At 44.7% G+C, this 24,245-nt stretch overlaps 2 protein-coding genes across 8 annotated transcripts in view; one reads left to right on the forward strand and one right to left on the reverse strand.

Annotated features, from left to right (window-relative positions):
- Positions 1-22,125, forward strand: part of fgf14 (fibroblast growth factor 14) — a 111,118-nt gene extending 88,993 nt beyond the window's left edge. For 2 of the 7 annotated variants that reach the window (XM_068330218.1, XM_068330219.1), the window contains exons 4-5: positions 17,724-17,922; positions 19,092-19,336. In XM_068330218.1, the coding sequence (XP_068186319.1) occupies positions 17,724-17,922; positions 19,092-19,234 (342 nt within the window). In that variant the 3' untranslated portion in view covers positions 19,235-19,336. Of the gene's footprint in view, positions 1-406; positions 456-2,648; positions 2,807-17,723; positions 17,923-19,091; positions 19,337-19,356 lie in introns of those variants that run through there. The other 5 variants (XM_068330216.1, XM_068330217.1, XM_068330221.1 and 2 more) reach the window with 5 other exon arrangements.
- Positions 22,126-22,273: 148 nt separating this feature from the next.
- Positions 22,274-24,245, reverse strand: part of itgbl1 (integrin, beta-like 1) — a 43,018-nt gene continuing 41,046 nt past the window's right edge. The window contains exon 11 of the mRNA XM_068330213.1: positions 22,274-22,987. Coding sequence (XP_068186314.1) covers positions 22,899-22,987 — 89 coding nt within the window. The 3' untranslated portion in view covers positions 22,274-22,898. The remainder of the gene's footprint in view (positions 22,988-24,245) is intronic.

The following is a 24,245-nucleotide window of genomic DNA, read 5'->3' on the forward strand; positions in this document are numbered from 1 at the left end:
TCCTGTCTTTATCAGCGCTCTGCACTTGTTAGCGCTAGCTTTCATGAGCGTCAGATGGAGCTGCCTCATGATGAGTGGTCCTTATAGAAATGAAATCCTTGAGAGGACCAATATGGAGGCGTGTAGTGGATTTAGTTTCACTTGTTAGAGGCTGTATCAGCAGCCATATGGAGGCTCCCAGTTTGATGTGAGGGCTTTTCTGAGTTCACTTCACTATGACAAATGGAGCTTCATGGTGGATGTGTGTACAGGAGGGAGAAGAGCAGCTCGCTCCGACTCCTCTGGGAATACTGAAGCATGACGTCCACTCGTTTCAGCCTTTTCTGCTGTCACACCAGCCTGTTTATTCATCTTCCTACCTCTTAGGCCATTTTTCTCCTTCTGCTTCCATACATTCTGCCTTCAGAGCAACACCGTTCCACAGACGCCCTTTGCTGCCCCGCTTCCATCTTCAGGTGACTGACAACCGAATTCCATCTGATGTAAAACAGCCGTTCAGTCGGGGATCAGCTGTTTCTGATTGGAACACACTGAGGTGTCATCCACATACATGTCACATTTAGTCCATCCATCTAACCTTTCTACTGGGGATCATTTGCATCACAGTCAATACTGCTGATAGATTAGCTGATGACTGAACTGTTTGCACCAGAATGAAATGATAAATGTATTCATTTCAATTGAGTCACTGCTATCAGTGCAGTAAAATGACACTACATTCAGATTCCTGTTTCACTGTTAACACGGTCATGTGACTTTTGGACAATAAGCCAATGGAAGCTGATTTTCTGCTGCACCATCGACTTGAGGCAGACGGTGAGGATGAAGACACACTGATCAGACATAACATCACAACCACCTGCTAGTAACGTGTAGATCCCTGGTGTGTTGCTGGAAGAGCTCTGGGTCACCAGGACTCCATGTGACCTCTGAAGGTTTGTGATGTCAGCAGATCCTTTAAGTCCTTCATGTTTCCAAACATCATACTGTCTCCACTCGTGTTCCGATGTCACACCCTGGTGACAGGTGAGAGGCACACACTCACTGGCCAATCGTAGACCGCTTTGGGGGTGGGCAGCGCTTCCCCTCACACACAGCAAGTCAATACACACTGTGTGTCTATCAGGAAAGACATAAAGCTCTCCAGAAAGCTGTGTGAGGTCTCTTCTGGGGTTGGAAAGCAAACAAGCCTTTGCTCCCACAGCCCCTGATGCCCCCTGGTCCTCCACGACCCTCTGGTCCTCTATGACCCACTGGTCCTCCATGACCCACTGGTCCTCCATGACCCACTGGTCCTCTATGACCCACTGGTCCTCTATGACCCACTGGTACTCTATGACCCACTGGTCCTCCATGACCCACTGGTCCTCCATGACCCACTGGTCCTCCATGACCCACTGGTCCTCTATGACCCACTGGTCCTCTATGACCCACTGGTCCTCCATGACCCACTGGTCCTCCATGACCCACTGGTCCTCTATGACCCACTGGTCCTCCATGACCCACTGGTCCTCCATGACCCACTGGTCCTCTATGACCCACTGGTCCTCCATGACCCACTGGTACTCTATGACCCACTGGTCCTCCATGACCCACTGGTCCTCCATGACCCACTGGTCCTCTATGACTCACTGGTCCTCTATGACCCACTGGTCCTCCATGACCCACTGGTCCTCCATGACCCACTGGTCCTCCATGACCCACTGGTCCTCTATGACCCACTGGTCCTCCATGACCCACTGGTCCTCCATGACCCACTGGTCCTCTATGACCCACTGGTCCTCTATGACCCACTGGTCCTCTATGACCCACTGGTCCTCCATGACCCACTGGTCCTCCATGACCCACTGGTCCTCTATGACCCACTGGTCCTCCATGACCCACTGGTCCTCTATGACCCACTGGTCCTCTATGACCCACTGGTCCTCCACCCTTAGACCACCCATGATGGGTACCAGCTACTGCAGACCAGAATGACCCAACCGGCACTCCAACAGATGATTGGTTTTTCCTGCTAATAAAGCCTGACCTTCAACAATAACTTTCTGCCCAGTCACTAATGGATCTGCTGATGTTTAGTTGTGAATCACATTCCAAGTGTTCAGTTATGTGGATGATGTTGTGACTTATCAAAAATGACATAAAAATACTGTGAAAGGAAGGAACTAAGTGAGTAATTATTGCCACCGTTACAAACCATGGCAGCATGAAATGATGGAAATGAAATGACAGCTGACGTTGTCTTCATTGTAGACCTCCTGCAGAAATGAAAAAGACTTTTTATGTATAACAGATTTTTTAAATTGTTTAAAAAATGCATCTCTTCCATAAGGATTTAAGGATAAAAATGTATATTAATTATTCAGAGGAATTGGAGCTATGAGCGTTGGGTTTAAAGTTTGGATGGAGCCGCCTCATTATCACCCAAATGTTGCTCCTCCATCCACAAATGTGGTGTCAGTCAGGAAAGGTGGCGGTCATGAGGGCTGGATTCATGAATTAATGAAGAAGAAGGTCGGAGGTTGGCGTCAAAGCTGAACTGGGAACCGTTGGTTGGAGGCCAAGAGCTGCTAAGAATAGAAAGAGCAGCCTGAGTAATTAATGTCTGTATAATGTATGGACAGGTCAGGAAATACTGTCTTTGGCAGACGCTGGCCTGCTTTGCATGTCTGCACCAGTTCAAACTGGTCTGTGGAGTCTGGGACGTGCCAGTGGAGAGAGAGACCTGAGCATCACAGCAGAGCCACCCGTCATGGAGGGAGGGGTCCTACCTGTGGGGATTCTGCTTCTCTGAACAATAAATCATGCCCGCAGCTGATTTGTCCTCTATCTCTTTCCAGGTCAGCATCTTAAAGTCTGTTAATATTACATCTCCCACGTCCCTCAGCGTTACTCCCCAGCTGATGTGGGGCAATTAGGAGTCAGCAAATGCAGCCAGTTTTCTGAATCAGTGGTTTACATGACATATTTAATTTAGCTGTGTGACTGTTTGCTATAATTGGCCTGTATCTATGATGGGGGTTATTTTAGTGCATCTCCGCTGCTGATATCTAACAGATCAATTCATCAATTTCTGGGTTGTGATCTTTTTTTTTCCATCCTGAGACCTGAAACACACTGTAAGGGTCTATTAACATATGTGTGCACACAGTAACTTAGATGTGTGTCAAAGGCTTCCTGATGAGGTGATAGTTAGTGATGTCAGCATTCATCTCTTTATCCAACAAACTAATCACTGGCTTTATTCTAGTGCAGTATTTTCCTGATCTGTTGTCCTTGCTTTACCAGCCACTGCTGACCTCAATGACTCCCTTCACCTGACAGAGATGTGAGCGTCAGCGGCCTGAGAAAGCCTGGTGTTTGTCTCTGTCTTCAGAGAAAACTCCTGTATTTCCTGTCCCTGCGTGGGCTGATCTCCACAGCGTGTCCATCAGCCAACGATCGATCAGTCAGCCAGAGCTCATGCTGAACCTCCCTCATCCATATTGGTTAATCCTTAAATCTCTATTAAAATGGAGCAGCCAAAAACACAAACAGTGGTTCGTCTGCGTGTTCTGAGCTGCAGTGATAGTCATTTATTATGAAGAGGAAAGCAAGAACACAAACACCCTGATGATGGAGTTTAGAGAGAGGAGCTGCTCTGTTGGAAAACCCCTGCCTTGGTGAACACTCACTACAGCGCGTGGGCGACCGCTGCCTGCGCCCCCGTTCAGATGCTCCTCGTGCGAACAGCTTTCACCATTTTGAGTGGCAAACAAAAAACACACCATCCGATAAAAATGTCAGCCTTAGAATCACTGAGTGCCGTGAAAGCAGGATAAATAAAATAAAAGTGGAGTACTTGTGTTGTTATTCTAATGATATTGACCCTGACTCCTGTCTGTGGTTACTTTTAAATAGAAATGAAAAAGGAGTTCACTGATTCCTTTATGGATATTATTATTATTATTATTATTATTTTAGACACACCATGAATAAAGTACTTTAACTTCTGAAAATGTAAAGAACTTAAATTAACATCAAGAATTTCTAACGGACTAGCTCTGACTCTCCTCTTTGGTACATTTACACTTCTAATTAGTCTTTTGGTATTTTGAAGAATGCTATACATACAGGTAGTCCTCAACATACGAACACAATTCAACATACGAACACAATTGGTTCTGAGAGGTTGCTTGTAAGCTAAAATGTTCATTTCATTATTTACGAGATTTCAATCTATAATCACCATTTGAGGTAATTTAAATGCAATTTAAATCCTAGGACTGACCAGAAACAATTACAGGACATAAAAACAATACATTAATGAAATAGAATTCTGTAGTAATTTAACTTAACCTTTAGCCTCCAACCCCTGGGATGGGTCAGTCGGTACCAGGCCACACAGAAATAACATGTAACTTGCATTATTTCCATTTTATTTATAATCTGATTCTAAATGAGGCTTTTTTGTAAATATGATCTGATTCTCTCCTCCACGTCTGTCTCTGAGTCACTCTTGACACAAGATGCTTGCCTCGGTCACATGACTACCTTCTTAAAGGGGCCGGTCTGACAGGTGACACAGAATACATTACTGCCAAACACATAAAAACAAATGTTCTTTGTGCCGCATGAAAGAGCCACTGAGGAGACGAAAGAACGTAATTACTTTAAAGAAAAAGAATAAAAAATGTATGCTGGTCATGCAGTATTGTTTTGTTGTATTTACACCTTAAAGGCCTGAGGGCAGACAAACATTGTCTGACGTTAAACTGTGGCACAAAAACTAGTTGGCGATCACAGCTTTAGGGTGAAGGATGAATTATTGTCAGTGAGACGTGTTCAGCCGAGAGATTGTGGCATTACATCACCACCATTATCACTTACTGAATGCCTTTTACCAATACCTTTACGGTTACACACACACACCCACACACACACACACACACACACACACACACACACACACACACACACACACACACACACACACACACACACATTCACCTGCCACTGTATAGACACACCTTTCCCACTGCTCGTTAAATGCCAATTTCTAATCAGCCAATCACATGGCAGCGGCTCGACGCGTTTGGGCTGTAGCCGTGGTGACGACGATCCGCTGCAGTCCAAACCGAGGTGAGGGAAGCGACTTTGAAGTGACCTGGTTGTTTTTGCCAGACGAGCTTCTCTGAGTGTTTCACAAACTGCTGATCTGGAATTTTCACGCACAACCATCTCCAGGGTTTACAGAGGACAGTGTGAGAAGAGAAGTGGTCCAGTTAGAGGCGGGTCTGTGGGTGAAAAGGCCTCGTTGGTCCCGGAGATCAGAGGAGAATGGCCAGACTGGTTTGAGCTGACAGAAAGCAGCATTGATCACCAGACCTCAGTCCAGGAGAGAACAGGAGAGTCATGACATCACACCTGTGATGCGGTCACGTCAGCATGGACCCAACTCTCTGAGGAATGTTTCCAGCACCTTGTTCAATCTGTGGCACGAAGGGTTAAAGCAGTTGTGAAGGCAAAGGGGGGTCCAGCCCGGTACCTCAGGTCTTAGCTGCTGTAGGAGAAACACCAGGACCAGAGAGAAAAGCTTTTACTGTGGGAATTAAACTTCAAATAACACCTGCTGTTAAACAGAGTGGGGGGGTCGATGTTGGGTCTGTTATGCATGACTTCACCTGTGGGAGGACACCTGTCTACACCCCCCCACCCCCTGGGATAACCCTTCCTTTATACACAGACATGAAGTCCACCTTTACCTCTCCTCACGCTGCACTCACCAAACCTGTGATCATCTAATGAGTCTATCAATGACTGTTGGTGTTAAAGCAGAGCTGGGCTCCCCAGGAGGTTCTGGGGTCACGTCCTGTTACAGACATTCACCCTTTTGCACATTTCTGTCTCACTTTCCTTTCCTGAATTTCATTACAAAGAAAAAAAGGATGATGTTTGCCAACCAGATGCAGCCGTGATCTTTGTGGGAGACAGTCGTGACTTAGTGGTCAATAAATCCAATCAATGACCGCTGTCACCGTTTGGGATGCACCCCAGGGCTGCCGTCACCTAGCAACGTCCACCGCACGGATTATTGTCTTTGAAATGTTTGCATTGTTTATTTGCTCCTTGTGAAACAACCTACCTTGGAATTATATCTGAAAACATGAGATTTAAATACATGTTTAATAGATAATAAAATAGCACTTTGGATTCATTTATTCACATCAGTCTTTTTGCTTACCCCCATAGTTTTTATTTTTAAATATATCTTTTTGTTCTGTATTTCTTTTTGTCCTGGGACACAGAAATACAGGAGAAAAAAAATAATATTAGGAGAAAAGAACAGAGAGTTGTCAGATTGTCATCTCCCTGTGAGCTCCTTCGTCATTTCTCCCTGCATACATCCTCTGGGGGCTGCTGGAGCCAACGTGTGTCTGTTCAGAGTGTTAATGACCCTTGTTTGGTCCTAATTGCTTTCCCGGTCTGGAAATGTCAAGCACCACACAAATACAAACACACCGCTGCTTGTTTGCCTGAAGAGCGGAGCGATGTTTGAATGAGAGGCAGAGACGAGGGCTTTGACAGCAACAAGTAGTCCTCTGGAAGCCTATAACACTAATAACTCTTCTAATTAAAATCCAGCTCTAATATCACTATGTGTGTCTTTATATAAAAGGTCTTGTTCAAAGTAGTGGGATGTAGTATTTATGTGGTAACAGCAACGTTTCCACAGTAAAAACTGAAAGGTTTCATATATAAATGTATTTTTTTTATGTTGATAAAAAATACCACAAACTGGTTGATGCAGAATTTTTTTTGTACCACCATCAACTAAAACCTTTACTTATATACTTATAAATTTAAATACCCTGAATGGATCAACACCAAAAACTGAAGTTCCCTTCAGCTTCTCAAAGCCTACAGACTATCTGCTAACTTGTCATTTAGCACGAAGTCTCCCCGTCCTTTAGCTCATAAATGGTGGTACAGTTAGTCAAGTCCATAGGTAATGTACTCATTAACACTCGCTAGAAGGTTAACGTGTTAATATAAACACAGTCAGCATCATTTCCTGTCTAAGTGCTACTAGTCACACCTTGGCATTAACGTTTAAACGTTTAACTGAAGCCACAGAAAAAGGATGTTAAAAGATTTTTTAAATTCATTTGAAGGTTTTGCAGTTTGTTCCATCATTTCACCTCCAAAAACCATCCACTGAGCAGGGATCCTACGTGATTTTAAATCTCAGAGCCATCTCAGTGTTATTTTAATGTCTTATCCCCCCCCCCCCCTCAGTGTTTGTATAGAACAGAAACTCTTCTGCTGCCAAAAAAAGGTCAAAGACTCCACAAATGTTCTGCCTGCAGGTGTAATGGGTTACCATCATGTGCTTTCCTCCACAGGAATCCTTCTACCTTTTCTATTCCAACCCATGAAATGAAAGTAACATTTTATCAAGCTTCACCCCTGGAGTTGTAAAAATCAATACAGTGAGAGCTCCGACAGACTGGCTGTAAATCTGGAAAATGAATCCTCTTAAATCTGAGCCTCTCTCCACCGCGTCTGTGACACGTTCAACACGGCTCCTGCCTCTGCAGCTGCAAACGGGTTTGTTTTAGCTCGTCTGTTAATGCAGACTTACATTATTCATGGTTCCATTTCTAATGCAACACTGGACTTATCTTTGTATAGTTAAACCTATGTTGCTTTTATTTTTCAAGAAAACAGTGTCTCTCTTCAAATAAGTGTAATATTTGTACCCTACAATCTAACCTACTGTACAGGTTCACTGCAGAGGGCAGTACATCAGCATTAGTGTGTGATACACCTACACACAACCAGAGCGCTGCTGTTACTAAAAAATATGTACAAAGGAAGTGGGAAAAAACAACAACTGTTGACTAGTTGCAATAGCATCATGTTCTCTTATAGCACATGTGTCAAACTCAAGGCCCGGGGGCCAAATGTGGCCCGCCACATCATTTTATGTGGCCAATGAGAGCATAAAAAATCAGAGTGTCTAAAAATAAATATGTAAAAACAAGTTTGTTCTGACCAAAAACTACATTTCTCAAAATGCAGTAATTAATCCCATTTTAACTTTGACAAAATCGTTAACGTAAGAGTGAAGGATGAGAAGGGGGATTAGCAGTTAAGGACATTCCGTGTTAATATAATTTCATTGGAGGCCATCATCGATAACTTAACCTCTACGCCATCAGGGAGTCCTGGTGGTTTGAGGTTAAAGGGTGGATCATTTTCTAATGCAGTGTTCTCGTTTGCGTGAGTCCTTGCGTCTTTGACGCACAACTTTTGACGGGGACGCACAATCGTCAGAGAGCATGCGTCCCACGGAAGCAAGCTTTAAATGCTTATAATAAAAAAAGTCGATGCTACCTTTTTCTGCGATATAATGTTGGGAAAAATGCACATCCATTAAACAAAAAATATTCACAATTTATCCAGTTCTCCACTTTAATTTCGAACCCGGAAATCGCCATTTTGTCTCGCGGTATTCAGCCCTGTAAAGATCGAATTGCATCGAGAGTAACGGCAACACAGCATCGGCTCATTTTGAATGCAGCAGTGAGAGAGCGACGAATTAATCTTACATTATCACCAGGCCTAAAAAAAAACCAAACCAAATCAGTGCTTTTTTGGACAAATATCAATCATAAATTCATGAAGACAAAGAGACAGATATTTCTGTGGACAGTCAGAATGAAGAGGCAGAAGACGAAAAAACCCAACAAAATCCGAGCATTTGTACACCAATGGCCGCAATGAGTGAGGCACGTTGATACCTATGGAGAAACTACGTGTATTGTGAGGTATGCACACAACAGAATTCAGTCAATGGTACGCACAAATCTGCAAAAAAATCTAAATTTCATGAGGTCCACCTTAACGTGCCATGCTGAACTGAACTCACACATGTTGGCCACGGATATCCCCTCACGGCAAGAAGACCGAAAGAGATGCACTGCAAAACCCAGTGCCAAGAAGGATGAAGCAATCTTACTTCTTTTAAGGGTTGTGAAATGGATGGCTGCTGAAGATATACCCTTCAGCAAGCTTAAACTATCATTATTCATGGCATTGGTGTACCTGATGGGGATCTCCTGAAACAGAACATGTATTATGACTCATACGTAACAGGAAGCCATCTTTTGGATGGTTTGGCCGAAGTCGCAGAGAAAGAGTTAATAGAGAAATTCAGACATCTCCTGTATTAATTAAGCATCCCTGCAGACGAATCGACAGACGTGACAAATGTAAAGACGTTAGTTCTCTATGCTCAAATAATTTACTCTGATACAATATTTAAAAAATTTTTTTTTTTTTTTAAGAATAACTAACAGGCTTTAACATTTTGATAAAAAATAGGTTATTCTTTTTTCTTTTTACTGAATAAACAGATATGACATTATTAATAATATCATTAAAATTAACAGTTTGTTTAGTTTTTTATATTGAACTATTGGCTAAACTCAATCCTTGCATGCGACTTTTACTATATATTCTGGTATTACTTTTGGGATGCATAAACGTCATGCTGGGATGCACAAATTTTTGTTGCAGCGCATCCCAGGGATGCACTACTTTCTGGAGGTAAAATGAACTCTGCTAATGGCCTGTTAAGATCAGGATGTAACCTGCTAACACCCCTCAGATGCATTGTAACATTACACTGTACAAAGTCTGAAAGATAAAACAATATATGGATGAGTTTGAAGGAGTCTTATGAGACGTCAGTAGATTTTAGTTTTAGTTCCACGGCCCTGGACGTCATCGGCCAATCAAATCATCCTGCATTGAGATTTGAGGTTGGACATTTCCTGAACTAACTGTGCAGCTGTATATGCTTTTCATTTTAACATCCACCCTAATAAAGTTAACTTGTAGAATCAGGTGACATACCAATAGAAGGTCTGTCTTTTTAATTGTGTTCTTAGGGATTTCTTGAAGAATAGATGTTACCATGGTGATGACTGATGCTCACAGTTGTGAACTGAGGATAGCAGCATGTTTACATCCAACATCATTACATTACAACTACTGAACGTATGTAGAGAGGACATGAACACACACTGAACCTCTACCCAATACAGAAAACTATTTTTTTTAAAAAAGCAATACAACAGGCAGAGACGGGCGTGTGTGTGTGTGTGTGTGTGTGTGTGTGCGCGTGTGTGTGTTTACACACACTCGACAGACTGCTGACTTCCTTGACAGGAGATGACTAGCCAATTTAGCAAAGATGAGGGTGTCTTGGCACCAATCTGGCCCCAATTTGTGGATCCACACACACACACACACACACACACACACACACACACACACACACACACACACACACACACACACACACACACACACTCACACTTGTTATTACCTGAGACCTCACCAGTCAATTGGTGACTGGTTGATTTTGTTTGTGTCTCTGCTCACCAACAGTTTCTCCCACTGGTTGTGTTGTTTTACTCCTGACCTTGAGATGAAGGCTGCTGTAGTCATCATCACTACAGCAGCCAATCATTTTGTTCATCCCATACAAACAATACGCTCCAGTCTCAGCAGACCCAACAGAACGGTTGTCAAAATAAAATAAAAGTTGTGTCAAATTTAAAATCTCAGACAAGCATAACAAAGTTTAGATACTATTTTGACCCTTTTTATGTTTAAGTGTTGATCTCCAACGTCCATCTGTGATTGGTTGATGTTTCCTCGTTTTCACTGCGACTTCCAAACCCATGATAAGTGAAATTCCCTCCATCTCCAACCTCTTATCCGGGGCCGGGTCGCCGGGTCAACAGCCTCAGCAGGGATGCCCATACTTCCCTCTCCCCAGACACCTCCTCCAGCTCCTCTGGGGGGGGGGGGGGGGCATTCCCAGGCCAGCCCAGAGACATAGTCCCTCCAGCGTGTCCTAGGTCTTCCCCTAGATCTCCTCCCGGTAGGACATGCCCGGAACACCTCCCCAGGGAGGCGTCCAGGAGGCATCCTGAACAGATGCCTGAGCCACCTCATCTGGCTCCACTGGAGGTGGAGGAGCAGCGGCTCTACTCCGAGCTCCTCCCTGGTGACTGAGCTCCTCACCCTATCTCTTAGGGTAGCCCCCCCCCCCCCCCACTCAACAGAGGAAACTCATTTCAGCCGCTTGTATCCGGGATCTTGTCCTTTGGGTCACGACCCAAAGCTCCTGACCATAGGTGAGAGTAGGAACGTAGATTGACCGGTAAATCCAGAGCTTCGTCCTACGACTCAGCTCCTTCTTCACCACCACAGACCTACAGCGACTGCATCACTGCAGAAGCTGCACCGATCCGTCTGTCAGTCTCACGTTCCATCCTTCCCTCACTCGTCAACAAGACCCCAAGATACTTAAACTCCTCCACTTGGGGCAGTGACTCTCCACCGACCTGAAGAGGACACACCACCGTTTTCTGGTCAAGAACCATAGCCTCGGATTTAGAGGTGTTGATCCTCAACCCGCTCGCGTCATTCAGCTGCAAACCGTCCCAGTGCAGCTGAAGGTCCAGGTTTGATGAGACCAACAGGACAACTATTCTTCTTCATCTCCTTTGGGCTTTTCCCTTCAGGGGTCTCCACAGCCAATCAGTGTCCTCCGTCTAACCCTGTCTTCTCATCCTCTTCTCTCACACCAACTACCTTCATGTCCTCTTTCACTACATCCATAAACCTCCTCTTTGGTCTTCCTCTAGGCCTCCTGCCTGGCAGTTCAGAACTCAGCATCCTTCTACCAATATATTCACTATCTCTCCTCTGGACATGTCCAAACCATCTCAGTCTGCAAAAAGCAGAGATGAAATCCTTTGGTCCCCAAACTGGACTCCTTCCGGATCCTGGCTGCGCCTTGAAATTCTGTCCATAAAGATTATGAACAGAACCGGTGATAGAGGGCAGCCCTGCCGGAGTCCAACATGCACCTGGAACAGAAGAAGAAAAAGTATACTTTATTGATCCCCGCAAGAGGAAATTACAAAGTCACTCAGTTAGTTGACAAGTATACCGGCCCCCTGAACACAAGGGGGCCTGTAAGCATGCAGTTAGTACAATCACATTAAACTACACACATCAGGGAGGCAGAGTGACGGGCAGCGGCTTTGGAACGCGCCCCAAATTTGAGCAGCTTGTAGGGTGGACAGTGCCTTGCTCAAGGGTGCCTCGGCAGTGGCTGAGAGGTGAGCTGACACCTCCCACTGTCAGCTCACACTCCTGGTGACATCATGGCGGGAGCAGGATTCGATCTGCCGATGGCTGGGGCGATCTGTCTACGAGACATCTGCTCTACCGCTGAGCCCCTGGTCTGACTCAGTAAGTCAGACAGGTCTGAATTACTGCCGGCAATGCGGAGGTTCACCGGAGGTTGGGCTCACGTTGTCCTTTCGGGCTGAGCCCAGCTAAGCCCCGTGGGCAGAGGCGGTCGCATACAAGCCCCAACCCTGGGCCTGGCTCCGGGGTGGGGTCCCGGTTACGCCATACCGGGCGACGTCACGGTCCTTGATGTTTTTCTTGCCATAGGGTTTTGTACTGCTCTTAGTCTGGCCTGTCACCCAGGACCTGTTTGCCAAGGGAGACCCTAGTGGGGGCATAAAGCCCCTGACAACATAACTCAAAATAAGTGAAAATAATAAATATAATATCACTGTTGTCATTTTGACGTGTTCCTGAAGATCAGATGGATTTACACATCATTACGTTCACAGTGGCTGAAGCAGAAAGTTTCTCTTTACCTGATCACACAACACATTGTTTATTAGACCACGACCGGAATCCTTTTTGGACCCTTTGCCTGTCACAGGTTTGTCTCCCTCTGGAAAAACCTCTGTTAATACGTGTGAAGAGAGTTTCAGCCACAGCTTCAGCCACAGCTTCAGCCACAGCTTCAGCCACAGCTTCAGCCACAGCTTCAGCCACAGCTTCAGCCACAGCTTCAGTCACAGCTTCAGCCACAGCTTCAGTCACAGCTTCAGTCACAGCTTCAGCCACAGCTTCAGCCACAGCTTCAGTCACAGCTTCAGTCACAGCTTCAGCCACAGCTTCAGCCACAGCTTCAGTGACTTCTAAGATGCACAAACTGAAAGATGATCTAAAGAGTCAAAAACCCCAGCAACGGCAGCACAAACTTTATTACCTATGTGTGTGTGTGTGTGTGTGTGTGTGTGTGTGTGTGTGTGTGTGTGTGTGTGTGTGTGTGTGTGTGTGTGTGTGTGTGTGTGTGTGTGTGTGTGTGTGTGTGTGTGTGTGTGTGTGTGTGTGTGTGTGTGTGTGTGTCCTGGGCCAGTGGTGACGGGTTCCTTCCTTCAGGGGGACTTTATTGATCTCTTAAGTGCTTCTGGTGGTCAAACACCTTCAGAGTGTTTTTTGTCAGCCTCTCAGTAAAATGGAAATTGTTCTTCAGTTGTGTTAAAGTACAGCATGGAGAGGTGACGCTGCACAAAACCTCTGATAGGGACGTTACACATATTTGTATTTATTTAAATGTACACGGTTTTAGTCCCCTACACATTATCACTGTCTCTTTTCTTCAAGTAGTAACAGGATAAAATGTCTTTCTGCAGAGAAAAGAGGTGAATGTCTGTTTAGAGTTCTGTGTTTCTGAACTCTAATTTCCCTGCCTTTCATTACTGCAGTGTCGCTGTAAATATAAGAAGAGATCACCCAGTTCATCATGTGTGTCGTATCATTCAAGGTAAACCAATCAAACCAGTCAGGGTCCTGCTGAAGCCCCCGCTGTGTGAACACGAGAGCATCATGAGAGCATCAGTGTGGTGAACGCAGCCGGCTTGATGACGCTTGACCTTTTTCCTGGATTAATAGGTTTTCTGCTGGCAGCATTAATAAACAACTTCTTTGTTTCCATGGAGGGGGAGTGAACAGTCACTTTGAATATTAATTTGAGCGCACCCTCCCCATGCGAGTTTCCTCTCAGCCCCTCTCAGATGGGGGTACTCTGTAATCACAGCCTCCTTTAAAGCTGAATGTTTTGTGTGTTTTTTGGTTGAAACTCTTCTTCTGTCCATCTCTCTCCTCATCTGACTGTTTTTTTCAGGATTGTTATTTATATTCATTCTATTCCACTAACCCCCCCCCCCCCATTGGTATCCCTCTCTTATCTGTTTAGATCCTCACCTCATCATTCTTCTTTTTGCTGTGGCGACTTGCTCTGATTCTGTGGGGCAGAGCAGCTTTTTGTCCCTGGTGCCCCTGGTGGTCAAGGTCAGGTCTGTCCTCCAGTGGGAGCAGAGCCTCTGACGTGGAGCCAGTGGAGACATGCAGTGTGGACGAACCAATCGTTTGCAGCCTCAAACCGATTCGCTACGCGACCGGTGTGAAAGTGTCTGCTGTTTGCAAACCCCCCCCCCCCCCCATATATACTTTTGGATAACACTCATTTAACTCAAAAATGTTATTTCAGAAATATGTAGAATTATGCAATAAACAAGAGAAGATGAAGGTAATGCTGGCAGATCTTTATGATTTTATTTCTTTGATTATGGATCAATTGTGAAACTGAACCTTTATTTATTATTTTCACTACACTACAACATTATCCATTTATGTTGCTGCTGCTCATCGTCCCAGCACACAGATCATATCCAGATCAGAGGTAGTTCTGTCACAGTTAATTCTGTATTTAGTCATCAACAGTCTAGAACCTGGGGGGGAATGAACCTGAAGGATTCATTTAAAAACAGCAGCTGATGGATGGAAGTGGATCCATATTGTTCCCAAGGAATTAAATCTTATCAATTTTGTATTATTAATGATTATCTGATATTGAAACTTAAATTTAACCTTGCTTCTGGATTGAAACCAAAATATTTCAGATTTCTCTGGTAGACCTGACTCGCAGCATTGAAAGATCTTTTCATTCATAATGAATCTTTTGTTGTCTATTTGTTTCTTGTAGGTTTTTTTTTTTTTTTTTTTTTTTTGGTTTTTTTTTTGGGGGGGGGGGTTGTTGTTGTGGCAAAAAATCTATTCTAACTAGGTAACATCATCTCTTAGTAGCTAATAGCTGATAGCAAAGAAAACTTAAAATACTGTACGTTTGCTGTTGCTGATTGGTTTGACTCTCTGCTACCCCCCTGTGTGTGGGCACGGACTCACACTCTTTGAAACAAACGTCATTATTTCATATCTAAATGGAAGATTTATTTATTCTCATAATTTGCTGTCCTCTGGGTGTCTCAGGACACAAATGTTGTCACTGGTAAAGTCAGTAACTAGTTTGCTCCTGGGTGACAACTCCTTGTGGGAGACCCCCTCCTGGGTCAGCAGTTGTGCTTCTTGTGGCATCAATGTTTAGTCATCCATAAACTGTGTTTTTGGTTTCCCCAAACCATCGAAAGACAAAAAGGTTATTGACAAAATCATTGCAGGTTTTAGATTCCTAAGAATCTGGACATTCCTGAGGTTTTGTTCTCACAAAGACTAAACTGTGACTGTGGCTAAACAAGGGAAGAACGTGATGAAAGCGTTTGTTTGTCGCTGACATTTGACTCGTCGATTCATTGGTGCGTCTGAAGTCGGCTGCCGTCACTACTCTGATCTTCAAGTTTAATTCATGATGACTGTTCCCTTTTTTTCCAGCGTTGTTCCACAAATAAACCGCCTCCGCCGGCGCAGCCTCCAAACAAAGACAGCTCTTTGTGCGTCTGTGTGAAGGCGTTTGATTAGCCACAATTACGGCCCTGACTCCATTGTGTGATGACTTTGACTCGAAGCTGTTTACGTGTTGTTTCAGTAATCAGTGATAGGCTGAACCTTGACCGGCGTAGAAATGTTGTGTTTAATTACCCCAGCCTACGGTGTGGTTCACCTGGTGAGGGAAGAGTAGAATTAATTATAGAAGTGCAGAAAGTAGAGGAACCAGTAATGTTTGGTTATCTCAGAATGAAGCGGCACGCGTTCTGCCACAGAACAAACCTCATGTTGCTCAGAGGCGTGTTCCTGTATGTAATATCCTGTTGGGATCAGGATGCAGCAGCTGGATAAACAGCTGCTGGCCTCTGGCGCCATAAATCTTCATGTGTAGGACAGAGTAATGATGATGATGATGATGATGATGATGATGGCCAGTGTTCTTCCAGAGGGACGGTTCATCTGTCTGAATTTGAACCGACAGCCTCATCATGTGAGGCTCCGTCTCTGTAGCTTCATCCTGCAGTGTGTGTCCATCATCGAACTGCTCCGCTGCTGTGATGGATGCAGAATTAATAGTTTTGATCCTAATCCCTGCATTTACCGCTAGAATAGTCCTAATCTAATCCCTGGTGTAATGTAATAACTGTGGAGACGTGGCGACGTCAGGATGTGAGACTTCCTGACACCGGACTCACGTCCGTCTGGAGCGCTTCTCAGCATCAGCATCGGTAACCATGTGAAGGGTTTTTTTAACATCCCAGCTGCTGCTGTTGTGAGGCAACATGCTTTTGTCGTTTCCACTTAGAAATGCCCCCGGGGCCTCAATCAGGGGTGGAGAGGACACTTTGATTGCAGCGGCGTGTTTCACAGGATCATTAGGGTCATCTCAAGTGTCTCTGTGTTCTTTCCTGCTCTGCGTTCAGCTGAGCCCCGTCTGGAGGATCGGCCCTAACGGGGGCTTATTCACAGAGATAATTACCCCCTAATCACTGCGTGGTGTGTCTTGTGTTCGGAGTGGAGTATTTATCCCATAAATAAATCATTTCTGAAATGATTCAGAACATTTGTGGAAAGAGAACCCCAGCATCACAACGTGTTTGGAAACACTGGAATTATCCTGCTAGATTGGGCAGTAAAGCAGTTGCTGATTGGCTCAAGTGATCACATGACCTCTCCTCTAGCGCCACCACTAGGTGGTGGGTTTTGTGTTCCGGTGTAATGTCCTGCTAGCTGATGTTTCAATCAGTTATTTTGTTCCTAAATGTTTAACCTCAGATAAAACATTTTAACATTTTGTAGGTTTGAGAACAGCATCATGACTAGAAATCCTTGTTCTAGGCTCCAATAACCTGATTCTAAAGAGGAACGTCTGAGAGGAGAACGTCTGAGAGGAGCTTTACATTCAGAAGTGAATCATCCAGAACAGATGTGAAGTTCTCCTCTGTGATGACTGGATTCATAGAAACCTTTATTATTAGGCTGACAGAACAATGGGAGATGAATGGCCTACAGGAGGAGGAAGCTGCTGCTCTGTGTTCATACATCACTGCCTCGTTGGGGTGTCTGGGACGGGGCAGGAACACACTGCTAATAGGAGTTGGGGTATCTGGGAGGAATGATGTGCTTTGGGTTTTTAATAATTAAGGACAACCGGGTTCAGAGCAACAGAGTGTGACCCCACCCCTGGAGCCGGGGTGAGGATGCTTCCAGTGGGAGGTGCTGAGGTCAGTGCCCGTCCATATCGGATTCCTGCCTGGAGCGTGACCTCATTGACTCAACTCATGTGTGATGTGAAGGTTGAGGCCAAGGAGAGAGACGGCGATACGTTCCATCAGGTTCATCTGTCTGAATCTGATTGGACGCACCTGAGGGGCGGTGTCAGGGCCTGTGGTGACATTAGTGTGTCCATTAGGAACAGAACAGCAGGTGTTTCTGCTGGTGACCTCCACCGAGGTCACAATAAACATGGTGAAACTGACAGCCGATTGGCTCTAATGTAACATAAACTATGAATTATTGTTTGACTATGACGGATGATGACGTGTGATGTTTGCGTGTCCCTGCAGGAGCTCTTCACAGCAGAGTGTAAGTTCAAAGAGTCTGTGTTTGAGAACTACTACGTGATCTACTCCTCCATGCTGTACCGGCAGCAGGAGTCGGGCCGGGCCTGGTTCCTGGGGCTCAACAAGGAGGGCCAGGCCATGAAGGGGAACCGCGTGAAGAAGACCAAACCAGCTGCTCACTTCCTGCCCAAGCCATTAGAAGGTACACACACACACACACACACACACACACACACACACACACACGCACACACCTGCACACACACCTGTTACAGTGAACAACTGTAAAGGATTATTAAAGAATTGATTGATCACTATTCCATGAATTGATATTCTAGACACGTTCGATTATCAGATCTTAAAAACCCCATAAAGCTGTACATTTTATTTATATTACTCTATATTAATATTATAATATTTTTATGGACCAATTCATCGACATTGCAGAGGAGACACCTTCAACAGCTTGTCTGAAATAGTTTTTCTGGAGCCTATCCCAGCCGGCTCCAGACCAGAAGCAGGGTACACCCCGGATGAGTCGCCAGCAGAATTATATGAATTTTAGATGCTGTATAAATTTTGGAAGATAAAATGAAGTCAAACTCTTCTGACATCAACAAATCACTGAACTTTGAAGCTGATTCAGGACTGATTTGGACGGACTCTTATCTTAATTTTTTGTGTAGTTTTTTCTTGTTTTTTAGCAGCAGCAGCTGTTCTTCAGCTGGAAACATTCCCTGAAGAAAAAAGGTGCCACAAGGGTTCCAACATGGCTGTCCTGTTCTAGAACACACATCTGATGGTCAACATGTGACATTCCTGTGTCTCTTTACTGATCCTCTGGTTTTTCTGCCTCTGGCTTCCTGAAAATGTTGCTTTTTGCTTTGTGATTATATCTCATCAGGTTTCAGAGATGTGGACCTAAAAATTTGACCTTTACCTAGTTTTTCAAGGTCAAGGTTGTGATCTAATTTTCATCCCCTTGCCTCCCTGAATAAGACGCCTTTTGTTTCGTCTTTCTGTCTTATCTGGTTCCTGAGATATGTGCAAAAAAATGTAAAAAAGTTAAAATTTGACCTTGACCTAGCTTTTTCAAGGTCATCATCTCATTTTCATCCCTTTGCTTTTAGTTTCATCTTTCTATCTGCGGTTGTGAAGGTATTAGGTGGACTAACGGACTAACGGACGGACACTGACATTACTACACCACTGCTTTAGGCGTCATGTGTGTGAACATGACGTATGATTGGTAGTGATTGGTAGTGATTGGTAGTGATTGGTAGTGATTGGTAGTGATTGGTAGTGATTGGTAGTGATTGGTAGTGATTGGTAGTGTTGGAGGTTGTTGCTGACGTCTCCTCTCCGTTCCAGTCGCCATGTACAGAGAGCCATCGCTGCACGACGTGGGGGAGTCGGTGCCCAAGGCGGCGGCGCCGGCCAGTAAAAGCACAAGTGAGCCGGCGGTGATGAACGGAGGGAAACCCGTCAGCAAGCCCGACAAGCCCACCACATAGCCTGACCAGTGTGTGTGTGTGTGTGTGTGTGTGTGTGTGTGTGTGTGTGTGTGTGTGTGTGTGTGTGTGTGTGTGTGTGTGTGTGTGTGTGTGTGTGTGTGTGTGTGTGTGTGTGTGTGGAGGTGTGCTAGGGGACACGGCTGAGGTGAGGCTGTCCTCCTGAACACTCTGGACCCTCTGGCTCCAGTGGATCGGGTCAGAACCCACAACCTCCCCTTTAGCTGGACGCTCCTTCCTCTGCCTCGTCCTCTCCAGCGCGTTACCACGGACGGACGGACGGACGGACGGATTCGGCGGCGGCTCAGCTTTCCCCACGCAGGAGGGGAGAGGACTTCTGAACGTTGGGGTGCCTTCAGGCGGCCCACAAACTGAGAAACGATGAGATGAACGTCTGAGAGCCGCTCCTGAGGATGTTCTTCTGGCTGAAGGTTCATTCTTCACATCGTCCCTGTCACGCCCAGAGTGTGTACCTTCAGATCTATTTTGGATACCACAGTTCACCAGCTCTGTTCTGGGATAGACTGTATAGATAGAGTCAATATGTGGACGCTTGTCCTCTATTTTTTATGCGTCTGTTCCCTCTCCTCTCTTTCTACGTCCACTCACACTTTTCTCTTTGTCAAGTAACCTGGAAAAGTTCAAAACCTTTTTGCAAAGGGTGTTGTGGGATTTTTCTAAGAAACATTCAAGCAAAATGGGTGTAGAAATCAAACATATATTAAAAAAACAATCAACACACACACACACACACACACACACACACACACACACACACACACACACACACACACACACACACACACACACACAGAAATGCTTGTTCCAGCAGATCAGCAGACGCTGGAGGCAGATAGCTCCTGCAATCACAGCTGATGAAGTGCTAATTACCACCCCTGCAATCAATGCAAGGAGCTCCCGACACACACACACACACACACACACACACACACACACACACACACACACACACACACACACACACACACACACACACACACACATTTATAAACAGATTTGTGTGTGGGTGGGAGAACGCTGTAAGGAACGGTGTCTACATATCACTCAGACCCACCAGCGGTTCCGTCCGCCTTCTCTGGTAAATAAAAAGCTGAAGTCTATTTTTCTTTAATGGTATTTCGGAGCGTGGGCTCTGGGAATGTCTCTGGGCCTTGTGGGCCCCCGTCCCTCACTCTCTCACATCTTTGGACTACCAAACCAGGCTTGTGGCTTTGACCCAGATGGTGTCAGACTCCAACACGGCTGTCAACCTGCAGGCATCCTCTAAAGCGGCTGCGTCCTCATTGGGCGAAGCAAACTAAAGCATGGGCTCGGTTAATAATGTCTCTTCTCTTTATGCAGCAGTCACAAGAGGTGGCTCGTATCTATTTCACTTTCTAAAACTAAGGAGGAGCTGTTGGAAATTTTTTAAACAACAAGAATATTATTATTATATTAATGATCATGAGAGGATTTGTCTCTCAGCATGCAGAGTCCAGTAGGATCATCTCGGCCTGTTTGGACCTCGATTCCCGGCATGCAAAAACAGGTTCCCAGTCCCCACTGGGCCAAAGGTGCCTCAGCCACCACACACCCACGCACAGGACACGTAGCATCACCCACAGACAAATCACTCAGATGTATTCTGAAATGACCAAAGTCTTTTTCTCATCCCAAGAACTGATTCTTTCAGAAAAGAAAAGTCCTGATTCTCTCTGATTCCAATCCATGAAGGTTTCACTGTGATAGCTTTTGTTTAATCAGAAGGAATCACCTCCGCTCAGACCCCCCAGGTCTGGACTGATGTCATTTATAAGGAAGTACACGTACCTTAAATTAACGACATGCATGTATTTTCTACAAGGAGAGAGGTACGGGTGTGGTTCTACTCTGCTGGAGATGAAGGGGTTAAACAGGCGTGTTTCAGGCTGCGTGGAGGGAACCCACTGCACTTTCCATTTTGCATTGCTGTCATGACTGTTAGTGGTTGACTGATTATGGCGTTTGTCTTTTGAAAGGATTTTTCCTGATAGCTTTGATAACGATAGATCCTTGATAGACTGTTGCTGCCGTGTTGCTGCTGAACACGCAACTATATCCACAAACCGGGTGACTGATTATTCTACGTGTACTGGTCTGACACGGCACGTCGCAGCACATTACATAGAATTCAATAGTTATGTGAAAAAAGCTTTTAATTCTCCACACAGATGACATCTCGACCCCCACACAGGAGCTGGACCCCACTGGGGCTCCGGTCCTCTGCTGCTCATCCCTACACGCTGGTCTGGAGGCTGAAGCAGCATCCGGTCCAGCAGCTCCTCTGAGGAGGAACTTATTTTAGTGTAAATGTCCATCTCATGGCGGGTGTCTGTATCACTGTTTATTTCCCCCGATGCCCCCACATGCAGACTGTGTGACGACTCTTATTCTGCTCATTTCTGCTTCAAACTGGGTTAGTTCTGGCGTCTGTTTAACCCTCCTGGGGGGCGACGTCTCAGCTGTTGCATGGGGAGAGGATGGCGTTGATGAACTGCATGTCGTAGGCTATGTTGGTATGTACTGCTGATTTTACATTAATATATGCAACCAGCTTGTCCACACTATACAGTTTGTGTTTGTTGTATACACATATACAACAAATTGAAGAAAATATTTATTTTAAAGTGTTCTGTAACATCAGTAACATACTTAATGCAATATAATGTGCAATATATTATTGCACCTGTCATTAATGATGGGAATCAGAACACAGAAGGTTTGACTAGTTTAAGCATGAAAAAGGCCAAAGTAGAATGACATGAAGTTGTCTGCCCTTTTGTAAAGTGATGACTGAGCTCCTGTGTTAATGCAGCTCTCATCCTGATGCCACCTCTGAGTCACGTGGACGACCAGCATGCCACGACTCAACTATATATGCCCTCTCTTTGGTTCCGCCACCGAGAATTGAACCTCATCACCGGTGTGTGTTGATGGACAAACGTGCATCATGTACCTTCAGTACAGGTCTTTGGGTTTTTGTTCCTGGTGGAGAACAATAGGCACTATTGAAATGATTTATTTTCAAATATATATACATAAATATATAAAATATATATAAAATATATATATAAATATATGTATATATATTTTACATATATACCATTGCAAGTATACCCATTGGAGTTATGTCATGTTATAAGAAATTTGTAATCATGTATGATTAAAGTCTCCGCATTGTTTTCCATGCAAATTGTTGTGTCATGCGGCACATTCAATGTTTTATTATTAAAAAGAAATAAAAACCTCAAACAGTGAAGCAGTCTCCTCTCCATTGAACTTTCAAGACAAGACACGACTGGTTAAAACAGAAGCACGTTATCTGACAGACTAAATGTCCTAAAAATATCCCACGTTCGGTTCCTTTCCAGTTCCCACATTTGGATTTATGGTGATAGCAAGCAGTTCTACCTCCTACAGATGCATGAAGCTGCTCTGGAAGCAAAGGGGTTGACAGGTGAACTTTGTGTCTTCACACCTACAACAGCTGATTCTATAAGGATAACTGATAACCGACGCTCTAGAAGAATAAATGCTGGGGTGTATCTCGTGTTGTGGCGTGACGGGGGGGCTACGGTCGCTCCGGGCAGCAGGACTTCCTGTCTCTACCAGCAGTGTCCTCTCCTCATCAGTACTCCTCTCCCACCCAGATTTCACAAGCGTTCCCCGTCCAGCCGTCCCAGCACTCACACGTGCCACAGTTGCACCATCCGTTCCCTGTGGGGGGAAAAGACAGGGGTAAAAGAAGAGCTGTAAATCCCAGAGGAGAAGATCAAAACTAGCATATCCTTCATCTGTCTCTCAGGATTTTCATCTTCCTCGAGGAACTCAGCGTCAGGCTCCTCAGTCAGGAATATCAGCAGCTTTTAGAAAAACACAAATAAAAGATGCCTTCATGGAGCATCACACATGGGTGTTCTGATGAGAAGTCACGGATGGGGGGGAGTTCCACACACCAAAAAGTAATTGTGTCTAAATTCTGATGCACCGTTATTGATTTAATATCATAGAAAGGATAATCATTCAACATTAATTTAACTTCAGTAGAAAGATGATGTGATCATTGTTCTCTCACATGTATCGACCATTCTGCATTGGAGGGAAGCTTTTTTCACAGAGGAGCAGCAGAGAACCAGGACAGAGAACCAGGACAGAGAACCAGGACAGATATAAAACACTCCAAAAACAGGAAAAGTCTGCAGCTTAATTGATCGTTTTGAAAGTACAGTGACCCCTCGTTCCTCGTGGTTAATGCGTTCCAGGAACCGCATGTGATTAAAGAATTCTACAATAGAGCGACAAACTATTTATCTTATTATTTAAGGTAATTTAAACACTTCTGAACCCCCCCATACTGATACTAAACCACCGTCTCTCTGTATTACCTTTAAAACACTCTGATAGACTGTTTAAAGCACTTTTGTGTCTCATGGAAGTCCGAGACTCACTGAACGTAGCACACTTCCTGATGCCGTCAGCCAATAGAATGCGAGTACGGTATCACATGACTGCCTACCAAAAATCCACGATGAGGTGAAGTAGCGAGCGTTGATGTGCGAATGTGCGGGGGCGTTCTGTAACTCTTATTAACATTTAAAGTAGACGGTGAGTAGAGGTTAGTCTGTGTAGGCTCTCATTCATCCAGGACTTCCCTCTTTTTCTTATTCCTGAATATAACCCAGTGGAATAACTTCTTTATCTAGACACATTCATCTGGTTAAAATGACCCGATTGATTGTCTGCTGATCAGAACCTTAAACTGATGCCAAAACAATGTTGGATGAATGAGATTCCTTAAATCAGAACATGAAGCTCTTTCTTTCTCAGGTCGCTGTAAAACAAAATAAATGCATAAAAATGGGTGATTGTGTCTCTGATAATCACAGTGAGGTGTGTGGAGTGTTGGCGTGTTTTTAGTGTCTGTTTACTTTTTGTGGCTCCAACCATCACAGTCAGTCCATGAAATGAAGCACGA

The sequence above is a fragment of the Antennarius striatus genome, chromosome 12 (genome assembly GCF_040054535.1).
Source record: "Antennarius striatus isolate MH-2024 chromosome 12, ASM4005453v1, whole genome shotgun sequence".
NCBI classification, from domain to species: Eukaryota; Metazoa; Chordata; class Actinopteri; order Lophiiformes; family Antennariidae; genus Antennarius; species Antennarius striatus.